Consider the following 12,490-nt stretch of genomic DNA (forward strand, 5'->3'; position numbering starts at 1 on the left):
TAGACAAAGCTATAGTAATTCTGTATGTTTCTAATACCATCTCTACTTACCAATTTTACCTGCAGTATGAAAGCTACCTATATTAGCTAAGCTGGTTTTAACTTCACTTTGTCCAAATCGCCAAGCCACCTTTGAGTTTATGCATTGCCAAGCATGAACCTCTGTTCACGAGTCTTTAGCAAAACGGAACAATAAAAACCTCTCTTTCTATTGATTACTGATTGATTAATTTAGTTTTATATAAGTTAGTACTAGCAGCAAAACAGGCAAAACCAGAGACTTCTTTCAATCTTAATCAGATGCTCGCAGTTGGGTATTCAAGCGGCTAGTTTTTCAAGAACTAGATGGAGTTTTATAACCTAACATTTTGAAAAACTAAGTAAAAAGTATCTGCATGCGAGGTTTAAATAAAATTAACCAAAAATATGGAAATGTATGGAGTTTACACGGACTAAAACAAACACGCACTCATGCACGCATGACAGTCACGCATGGCACTCACGCATGACACTAATGTATGACAATCACGCATGACACTCACGCATGACACTCACGCATGACACTCACGCATGACACTCACGCATGATACTCACGCATGACACTCACGCATGACACTCACGCATGACACTCACGCATGACACTCACGCATGACACTCACGCATGACACTCACGCATGACACACACGCATGTAATGCACGCATGACACTCACGCATGACACACACGCATGACACTCACGCATGACACTCACGCATGACACTCACGCATGACACTCACGCATAGCACTCATGCACGACACTCACGCATGACACACACAGACACATGACACACCCGCATGACACTCACGCATGACACACACGCATGACATTCACGCATGCCACACACGCCTGACACTCACGCAGCACACTCGCGCATGACACTCAGGCATGACACTCACACATGACACTCATGCATGACACACACGCATGACACTCACACATGACACTCACGCATGATACACACGCATGACACTCACACATGACACACAAGCGCAATGACATATATAGTTTTTTTTACTATTAATTTATACATTGCTGTATATAAACATAGTTGTTTTTAATGAGCTAATACCAAGTTTTTGGTTTGCAAGCAAGTTAAAAAATTAGAATATAATCTTTGAGGAGTATTTTCTCTAACATACAATGATTTTAACACGAGAAGTGCTTCTGGGAATAAATTATCTTGGCATTTAGAGGTTTGACTGAATAAATATGAAGGATCCTATGAGATTCGTCGGCTGACGGCTGATCAGCAAACGCTAATTTGTCAGCCATCACAGCTCAATAATATAACAGTGAATTGTTCATTTTTATCTTTCATCAGTGGAGGCAAACACTTTTTGAAATATTCCCTAAATAAACACAGTGATAAATCAATGCAAATAACTCTGAAATGTTTTTGTTAAACTAACTCGCTGCTGTCACTTCTCCGTCACAGAGATTAAATTGTCAATCTGTTCAGAATAAACCGTTTCTATTGTGGTTCAAAAATAGCACAATAAGTTTTAATCTATTCTTGAACTGTTTGCTCAACATCTGTTCAAAAACACAAATATACTTGCATAGTATGAGCGTACTGTAAGCTGAACGTACTCTAAGCTGAACGTACTGTAAGCTGAACGTACTGTAAGCTGAATGTACTGTAAGTTGAACGTACTGTGAGTTGAACGTACTGTAAGCTGAACGTACTCTAAGCTGAACGTACTGTAAGTCGAATGTACTGTAAGTTGAACGTACGGAAGTTGAACGTACTGTAAGTTGAACGTACTGTAAGCTGAACGTACTGTAAGCTGAATGTACTCTAAGCTGAACGTACTGTAAGTTGAACGTACTGTAAGCTGAATGTACTGTAAGCTGAATGTACTCTAAGCTGAACGTACTGTAAGTTGAACGTACTGTAAGCTGAATGTACTGTAAGCTGAACGTGCTGTAAGCTGAACATACTGTAAGCTGAATGTACTGTAAGCTGAACGTACTGTAATCTGTACGTACTGTAAGTTGAAAGTACTGTAAGCTGAACGTACTATAAGCTGAACGTACTGTAAGTTGAACGTACTGTAAGCTGAATGTACTGTAAGCTGAACGTGCTGTAAGCTGAACATACTGTAAGCTGAATGTACTGTAAGCTGAACGTACTGTAATCTGTACGTACTGTAAGTTGAAAGTACTGTAAGCTGAACGTACTGTAAGCTGAACGTACTCTAAGTTGAACGTACTGTAAGCTGAACGTACTATAAGCTGAACGTACTGTAAGCTGAACGTACTATAAGCTGATGGATTTAAAAAGCTCCCGAGTTCTTTCAACATTTTGCTACCTACAGATACAATCTTCAAAAATCTTTTAATCATAGCATGCCTTACCTTTTGTTCCATATCACAGTTTTGCACAGTGTATGTCTCCATGCTTTAGAGCACATACAGATACGAACATTTTTTGCGGAGTTTTTTTTTAACAGGTGCGAAATATATTTGTTAAACTATGTAGAACAATATAGTCAGCCTTTTTTAAAACTTTATTCAGTCACATTTATCTAGTTCTCCAATGATGCCTTCGATAGCATTTTTTGAACAACTTCTACCAAAGTAGAAAAAGTCCATTAGCTGCAAGACTCAATTTTTCAAAACTACTGAATTCATTGGTTTTCATGCTACAAATTTTGGTATATAAATTTTCTGATAAACAAACTTGGTTTAACCAAGTAATATTTGCCTATATTTTAAATGATTTGGAATATTTTACCTATGCATGATTGCATTAACTTGTTACAAATAAGCGACATATTGACAAAAAACTTCCTGACTTTAAAAACCAATAAAAGCTGCCCCATCATTGTATTAATGTACAGCAAGTCATCAGCTCACGATCGCATTTGGTTTCAGCTGGTCGTAAGACAATTCGGACGGAAGTCGATTCTGTATGTTCTTGCGATTCTGATCTAACTTAAATGAATGTAGCCTACTAAACACATACTTGAAGGAAGTTTTAGTATGTATTTTAGTCAACTTCAACCTTGTAACTAAAATCTTATCACTTATCTGTTTGCAAATCCGTTTTTACCGTAATGGATAGCGCTGACCTCGTCATGGCAAGCAACGTATATCTCTTAATAATGTATATAATCAATACACAAATGGCCAAATTTTAATCTTGAGGGAAATTTTTGACGATATCGTGTGGTAGAAAAAATCCGCCCTTACAAAAAAATAACAAAAACCTTAACGAAAATAATGAAGCATGGCTTTTGCTACACCTCGCACCGAGCTGTCAGACTTTCCCACAGAAGTGGTTGTAAAGTTGGGTGAACATACATGTATGTCACATAGATCGTAAGCTGATGACTTACTGTATGAAATTTTGTTCATGCTAGTTACCTAGGCCAGCTGCAGAGGAGTGTTTTCTATGGAGAGAAGTTACTTACATTTTGTACATGTAGGCCTACTACCCTCAAGGAACGCCTGTTTCCCCGTTCCGCTCATATACTGATTTACTGCTTAATTTGCTGGCTTCACCAACTTAGCGTAACTGCAGTGACAACTTGCAACTGCCATGACCTCAGATATCACTGTAGCCTGGGCTCCACAACTCCCATCATACAACAGATCGTTCAATCTCAATTTTAACAAAAATGTAAGGCATAAGTTTGCGTTTCCCGTTTTTTCCTTATAACTTTCATCTAGGACAAAAATTGTATGCTCTCACGACAGCTATATTGCATTTTCTAGTTAGCCTAATAGCTTTCAAGGTTCCCCTATCCTGAGCCACCGCTGTGGGTATAAAGCTTTTGCTGTAATTATATTTAGATAGGTTAACAGCAAAGACAGAGGTTATTTTAAGATGTGTAATAAAACAGCAAGTAGATTAAGGTCGAGGAGCTGGCATGTCAAAGGAATGTCAGCATCGATAAACTGTCAAAACTTATTCACATTTGTGTTCACTGACAAAACCTACATGTAAGTTAGATTTGGCTGATAAGTGACAACCACTATGCTACTAGTCTGAGTCTAATCGCACATTCAATAGGAGAATTCCTAAGTGTGTCCTTACGTGTTCCAGTTGAGCGATTTTGTAAACCAATGCACGTGCTTGGACTAAAGTTCAGGTCAAACGATTTTGTGATACAAAGAGTTGGCTACTACTTTTCTTTCCCAACTCCTTCTTTGTCAACTTTCCATTCTTTGTTTATACGTTCTACAACAAGGCATTCTAGAACAAGGTGTTTCAAATCATCTGAGTAGCTGCTTAGTTCGCAGATGACCTTTATATGAGTGCTTCTTTCAATAATGTCTGACTCCAGGAGTCATCTGCCCATTACTATAAGCCTAAGATTATAATCATATAATCACACTGATGACGATGTTGCGTAGTTAAGCATATCTGGACAGTATATATCCACAATGGTACACTATATTTGGGCACTTATTTCTTTTACAAGGTCAGCTGTCTCTCTTGGCTTTTGAATTACTTGTGCTGCCAAGCAGAATTGACAGAGAAATGGCTGACACCAAAAGCGTGTCAACTCAAGGTTAGTGTACCAATCATAAAGTATCATAAGTTAAGGTCATAAAATATCATAAGTTAAGGTCATAAAGTATCATAAGTTAAATCGGCTTTGAGGCTAGTGTGCATGCTGTTCTGGAGGACGGCTATAATATTTTGAATATTTTGAATAGGTAGAGGGTACAAACTTTTTCAACATGACCAAATATTTGTCATCGTGAGGAAACAACTTCGTCTTTAAATGCGGTGCTTTTAGGTTGTTAATATACTGTTGTAAAGCAGTTTTCACACAGAGTTTCGATTTGGAAGTAAATGTAGGTAACTGGTTTAGTGTTGTGAGTGAGCGTTAAGATGAAAACACACTAGGCGATATTTAGTACGATAGCGCGCTGCGTGGCGCTAACTTGCACTAAAACTGGCTCAGCAAGCTCATGCAGAGCGATAACGCTTGACATTATTTATCACAACTTTATCGCGCCCGAGATGCATTTTGATTGGTTGGTTGTTCCAGAATGCAATTCTATGGCTGATAAATTTTTCGTATTGATATGTTCACCAACGTACGACAACAATATTTTGCTACGACTGAAACATCATCCAAACGAACACTGAATTGTTCATAGATTTAATAAGAGCACGCCCAGTCCTGTAGGACATAACACACAAAAATTACGAAGAAACCCAGTTGAAAACCAACATTTAGGAGTCAATTGTTGCAGCAATTGCGCAATTGCGCAGTTGCGCAGGTTGACCACCTTGGGAATAGTAAATAGTTACTATATTAAAAATAAAAGCTACTATGAAGTAAACTATATATAAAAATCGTAAAACGTTACTGTTAAAAATACAATAATCTTTTTTTTCTGGTCTTCTTGTAGTGAACAATCTGTAAAAACAATCTGTAAGAACAATCTGGTAAAACGAGATAGGCCTAATATCAAAAGCGGAAGTTGTTTATATTGCTGACATATTGACTTAAATTTATTAACAGCTCCGAAGAAACTAATGATATGAAATTTTATTGGCAGTTTGTGAGCGTGCCCGCGTTATCGTTTGCTGGTGAATAGCTCAAGTGTGTTTAGGCACATGCCAGCAATATCTCTGCACTCCTCATGACACGCGATAAAATCGCCTAGTGTGCTTGCACCTTTAGGTAGTTGATCGATAGACGCTTATTTACATGTATTATGGGAAAAACTCCACGTTTCAGACAGACTACTTTCTGATAACCTAGGAGTATAAAGTATTTATTTTGAAATATTTACTAAAACTAACAATAAAAAACAAATAAAATATATTTTAGTTTACTATTTCTTTTTCATTTTATCTTTTTTTTATAAAAGACTTATTTACTTTAATAAGGCATAAAAGCGCATCTCTCAAATTGTCTTTCTGTAGAATTTTAACAAGTTTTATTTTCCTAACCTATATTAATGAATTTCACATTGTCATTGTGTCTATTAGTCTGCGTAAACACTATTATGACTTTTAGCATTTCAAAATTAATAAATATTGTTCAAAATAACACTTAACATTAAAATTTCATTTGAATATTGTATGCATATGCCCCATGCCTTCCAACAGGTCGCCAAAAATATTTGGTTTCAACACTCTGTCTGGCTTCTGAGAACCAGCCCCTTAAACACCTCTATGATTAAAAGCTCAAGAATGCGCCTTTGCAGGTATTAAGGAAAATTGCCTTCTATGGCAGTGTTCATGAATTCCTCTATGGGTTGTTGTCATGAAAAAGTGTGGAAATTTACTTTAAAGTGCTGTGAACTATATGATTGAAAATAAAATCAATCACTGACAACGCCGAGCTTACTGCAAGTAAGTTTTAAGTGGCAAGACCAGATCTTGAGAACTTTAGAGTCCGGAATTGCCGATAGACTTTGTAAGGTGATTATTAGGAGTTTGGCATCTTTTCCACTAAAATTTACTTCTTATTGTGTTGGAGCAGTATACTGTCTACGATGGAGAAACGCTGACATGGCCGAGCCAGTGGAGCTCCAGACAGGGATGAGTCTTAAGGAGTCACTGCAGGACTATGATCGACCTATGGTCTGGCTTGCAATAGAAAAGAATGTTACTGCTGAAATGCTCGACGTTGACCTATCTCACCTTGAAAAGCTTGAACTGAAATGCATTGAATCATCTACCCTAGTGCAAAAGTAAGTTCTTTTGTTCATTTCAGTTTGATTCTTTTTGAGAAATAACTGTTTGCAAGTAGTGGTAAGGACAGTAGCATAGCAGACGAAATGACGCTTCCAACGTCAAAAAACTCTGCCAGAGTTACCGAAGCATGAAAGCTTGTAACGACTGGTTTTCGTCATGTTCGATTATGTTCAGCTAAGTGTAACAGAAGCTTCCACTTGGTTAGACAATGAATTTTAAGTGAATGTACTTTTTCTCTCTAGTGCCTCATCGTCATACTCGATCGCGCTAGTTTGGTAACAAATATAAATGGAACCGAGCAACATTAACACAGGAAGTACCTGTAGTGAAGTTTATTTCGTGAATTCAGAATCATTTGACCACTTGTTACAAACTTCAATTGCTTTGATGCAATGAGCCGTCGTAACTATTTGTCTTTTCGTTTGTTTCAGTAGATAGTTTTGTAAATAAAACAAAAAGGATATTGCTCATATTGCTGCAAATAGAAATACTGTCAAATATCTGAACTGTTCAACAAGTTATGTAGAATAAAACCTGAGTAATTTTTACCCTATGACTTTCACATTTCATGGAACAGTTCTGTGAGAGTGAAGATGCTAGTAAAATTTAAAAGTATAGTATAAATAACAAAGTAATATATAAAGCTAGTTTAGAGTTCAGCTGGTCTAAGTTAGAGTGAGTATATACTATACATATTCATCACTACCTCTAAACCTGAGTATCACCTAACCTGTGCTTCCATTCACGTATCTCTAAGGTAGAACACCAATAAAAACCTACTGCTGAATTTTGTTGATGTAGTTTAGTAAGTCATTTTTATTTTTGTTAAAAAATTGATGTTTTTTCGTATAAATTTTTACCAAGTTTATACGCAAATACTTAAAACATATATATTTGTCTTTGAGCTAAGGAATAAATTAAGCAAAATAGAATTCTTTCTCACATGAATGTTTGCTTTAAAATACCATATTTCTTAGGCTCTGGGAACTGAACAACTTTGAGGAATTTTGACTGCATTTACAGATATGCAAACCAGTATCAAGTTTACCAACTGCATTATCTAGCTAAAGTGTAACGTGAGGCATAGTTGTTAGCAGCAAAACCATTGGCTGTACAAAAAACTTTTCTAAACACCAGAGCAACTTAAAAGATTTTAACTTTGTCAATAATGAGATGTTTGAGATTATTGTGAAATTATTTGACATAGACCTATTAACTACACGTATAGTTAATAGGCCTATGTTATTTGAGATGTCATCAATGTAAACCAATTTTTTACTGGTATGCTCTCGAACAAAGCATCAGAGACATTTCGTTCAGAATTGACACAAACATATAGTTAAAGCAATTAAAACTTTTAAAAATTATAATAAAGCAGTAAATGTAGCTGATACAAAGTATTTGTGAAAACAAAAAATGCGGTTCTTAAAATGCGCCCTAGGATATACTTCAAACAAGCTAAGGGTAAGTTTTTTTTACTGTTGTTGTACCGGATTTTCTCAAATGCAGGCTATTGGATTTATTGGCTAAAGGGAATCTTCAGACTCTAACTATAGTCGATGGAGATTTTTCCACCGGGCTTCAGAAGCTTCCTGAATCGCTGCTCGAGCTGAATATGATCAGGTGTAGACTGAAGATTGAGAAGATGTGAGTTGTTCCCACATTTTACATTACAAGTTTTATTTGATTTAGCTAACTGCTTTGTATAAAAGTCTTTTCTAACTGACTGATTATCATTCAATTTCTAATCCTTTCTCTCTCCTTAAAAAAAAATTTGTGATTATTTTGCAATTACAACGTTTATTCTTGAAAAGAGTCTATGGGAGTTCGTCAAAAACTGAAAACCAAAACCACAAAATTGTCAAAAAAAATTGGAGGTTCATAGCTATGTCGTCACATACAGGTAATGAGGCATAGTGTATATTTTATTCAAATTTATTATTTATGCTTGTCAACACCGTGAAACTACAATAAAACAATAATTTGATTGTCGATGAAAGGTTACTGAAAGTATGTTAATTATACATTTGGTCATCTGTGAAGCCATTGGTAACATATAAAATAAAACACATAAAAGATATAACATTTACCTTAATAGCACATCCAAGAAATTGCTAAATAGTATGTGATTCCCCTTTTGGTCAACTCTTGATTATATACATGTATGTATATATATGTATGTATATGACATTGGCGTAATGATGAAACTTATATACAAATAAAAGAAAGTATCAGCATTGAAAAAAGAGCTGATAAACTACATGTTGTTGGCTCAAAGACTGACAAAAATGACTTCAAGCACACCTAATCAAATGTATAACACTATGGCAAGTCATACAGACCACATAACACTCACAGACCATCCAAGATCAACCGATCAACTGCCATTCAATCTGGGCAGGAGCATTGAATCATACAGGGTGTCTAGATTGTGAAGTGAACTATCAAATTAGGAAATTTAACAGAGACAAGCAGAACCTTACAAAATTACTTTAATAATTGGTTTTGATCATTTATCTTTTGATGATTTTATTTTTGGACCATTTTATCTTTTGACCATTTTATCTTTTGACCATTTTATCTTTTGACCATTTTATCTTTTGACCATTTTATCTTTTCCAGCTTTTCAGAATTGAACTTACTCAAGAAGCTCCATTTAGAATGCTCAGACTTCAAAACAGATGAGTCCTTGGGACACCTCCTAGCAGCTACACGTTCGTTGACAGAACTCAGTATTACAGACTGTGATATCAAACGGCTGCCACAAAGGTAGGAAAAATTGGAAAACGTCCAGATTAGAAATTAGCAAACAGGCTTAACGGTTGATACTAGTCACATAGTCGATAAGATGAACAATGTCGATAAGATAAGGTCGATAAGATGAACAAGGTGATAAGATGAACAAGGTTGATCTGTCATTAGAATATAACTAGCTTTATTTAATTGAATAACTTCTAAAATAATATTGATTCTACAGCAGAACATTGCCTGATTATAAACGAGAGCACAATTCTAGAAAATTCCTGAATAGACATGGGCAATCTTTGTCAATCGCGTAATCATGAGAAATTCATTGGTCACGTACAGAGTAAATTCCAAGAAACTGCATAGTAGTCACAGCAAACAATGCTATCTATGTATATAAATCTCATCGTTTGTCTGTCCTCTGTCATTTGTTTGTCATTTATAGTGAATAAAGTTTTAGGTATGAAAAATACACTTCATAAAGGATTTGAACTCAAAACCTTTAGGTGTGCAGATAAGTGAGTCAACCCATTAGACTACGCATCCAACTGAATGTAACGATTAATAATAGTGAAGATGTTCATTACATCGTTTAAAATATGCATGACAAAATTGTGCCACACTCAACAATTACCAGCTGGCCTCACAGCTCTTTTTATAGTAAAGACTAGATGAATTCCCGGGGTTACACGGGTATTCAAAACAGCTTATAAACAGTTGCAGGTAATGAAACTGTTGTAGTGTAAAGGTAATGTAGTAGGTAAGGTATTGTAAGGTTCATAAGCTGTTTTTATTATCTGCGCAATGCAGGGCATTCAGCTGGTATATTCGTAAACAACATAATAAAATTATCAGAAACAAAAGCAAAGTGGAATAATAAAACTACATGTACATCTATAGGGACTATACATGTACATCTATAGGGACTATACATGTACATCTATAGGGACTATACATGTACAGCTAAGTCCTGATTTTTAGACAATACTCAATACTGACTCTATGGGAATAACTCATAATATCAACTTACAATATCCCAATTCTGATATTGATGGCCAATATCGACATCTGGTTTTTCCAATACTCAGCATCGATAGCATTGTAATACTTAATATTTCATACCAGCAGTCAATGTGAACTTTGCTAATATTCACTACCATAAGTCAATATCAAATAAAAAATGCTAATTCAGTGCTAATATTCAATATTAAGATTAATGAATTACTAACATTCCATTCTGATTTATATAATATTTAATATCTGGTATCTATGATCAGTACTAGGTTTGTAAATACAACACATAAACTCACACTATTCTATAAACTATCACTAGAAATTCCACTGTCATACAGCCCACAACCATAGTGATATTGGAAAAAAGAAAGGGTACTGATGGTTGAGAAATGCAATATTAGCAGTCAAATGGCACTGCAGTGCAATAGGATAACTGCAATGGTAGCTGTAATGTACTGGGTGTGGGTGTTATTATATACAACAAACAGCAATAATGAAAGGAAAAGATTATATGTTTATATCTCTCCCTCTGCAATAGGAGAAATGCAATATTGGCCAATATTAGAAGTAAAATGCACTGATATTATTAGAATAACCAATATTATTAATATAGTAATAATATAAAACCAATGCACAATTTCTTTACATTTCAAAACGTCATAGCTAACAATATCAAGAAGTTGTGACATTTATATAAATTTTTAGAAAATATATTTAAAAAAGTGTTTGGTCATGACAAACAGCAATAATGAAATGAAAAGATTATATGTTTGTATCTCTCCCCTGCAATAGGAGAAATGCAATATTAGAAGTAAAATGCACTGATATTATTAGAATAACCAATATTATTAACACAGTAATAATAGAAAACCAATGCACAATTTTGTTTACATTTCAAAACGTCATAGCTAACAATATCAAGAAGAATATCCAAACTTATAATTAAATATTGTAATAATCTCATTAGAATCGTTAGAAAAAAATATCATCGTCATTTCCTTTACTTTCACTGCTTTGGACATCAGTTAAAATACCAAAGTACTCAAAAGTTTCCAAAATGTCAGTTACTTTGAAATCGGCAAAAAAAGAAACAATTTCTATACTTCTACGTTAATTACAGAAACCGTCGCCAATTGGACAATGCTATAGACTGGTGAAATGTGCACGTTATTTTTTCGTGAAATGTGCACGACTTAATTGTTCTCTTTTCTGTCGCTCGGCGTTTTGTTTGTCGGTCTTAATGTTGATAAAAGTAAGGCTTGGCCAGTTTTAATAACGATTTTCGGCCAAATTAATCTGTCTATTTATGTATAATCCGATGAGATGGGTTAGTTTTATGATTTTGCGGTAACCTTTCAAAGACTTGGTAACATGTTTAAATAGGTTTGTATGTGTTTTGTATCGCTATTATACTTTAACGAATCTACAAAAAAATGGTTAAATTTGTTGATGAGATTTCGATGCAAGGGTTTCGCCATTTTTGATGAATAATTTTCGTAAGTTGTGTGCACATGCATTTATCATAAAAACTCTCAAACATTCGTTCCGCTCGTTTGTTCGTGGGACTATTTAATTCTGTGTAGATAAATAACAATGGTTCTAATATTTCATCTTAAAACTTAACAGGAGCAGATAACTTACTATCACTGACCTTACAGTGACCTTTACAATGAAAAAATAGAGCAACTTAATAGCAATTATGCAATAGAAAAATATTTGTATTTGCTAGTCATTGCGTAATTATTCTGTTCTGACCGCTAATTCTGAAGATGCTACTACTTGATGAGTTCTGGAGTAATACAGGTTTCATCTATAATATTTAATTATTTAAAGAGCATCCTGTCACAAGCTGCTAAACTACAAATGTTTATGTAGTTAGAACAATAAGCAACTACTCACTCTATTGAGTTAACTAATGCTATTGATTATTATGTATTAACAGCGACTGAACTACAATTTTACAACTGATAAAAAGTAGCAATGAACAGTATGAATAGAGAAACAGTAAAATACAAGTTTACA

At 34.9% G+C, this 12,490-nt stretch overlaps 1 protein-coding gene across 1 annotated transcript in view; it reads left to right on the forward strand.

Moving 5' to 3' along the window:
* Positions 1-4,472: 4,472 nt before the first annotated feature.
* Positions 4,473-12,490, forward strand: part of LOC137405824 (uncharacterized) — a 46,790-nt gene continuing 38,772 nt past the window's right edge. Inside the window, exons 1-4 of the mRNA XM_068092241.1 lie at positions 4,473-4,559; positions 6,495-6,705; positions 8,219-8,356; positions 9,332-9,478. Of these exons, the coding sequence (XP_067948342.1) occupies positions 4,529-4,559; positions 6,495-6,705; positions 8,219-8,356; positions 9,332-9,478 (527 nt within the window). The 5' untranslated portion in view covers positions 4,473-4,528. The remainder of the gene's footprint in view (positions 4,560-6,494; positions 6,706-8,218; positions 8,357-9,331; positions 9,479-12,490) is intronic.

This window comes from Watersipora subatra, chromosome 10, assembly GCF_963576615.1.
Source record: "Watersipora subatra chromosome 10, tzWatSuba1.1, whole genome shotgun sequence".
Taxonomy (NCBI): domain Eukaryota; kingdom Metazoa; phylum Bryozoa; class Gymnolaemata; order Cheilostomatida; family Watersiporidae; genus Watersipora; species Watersipora subatra.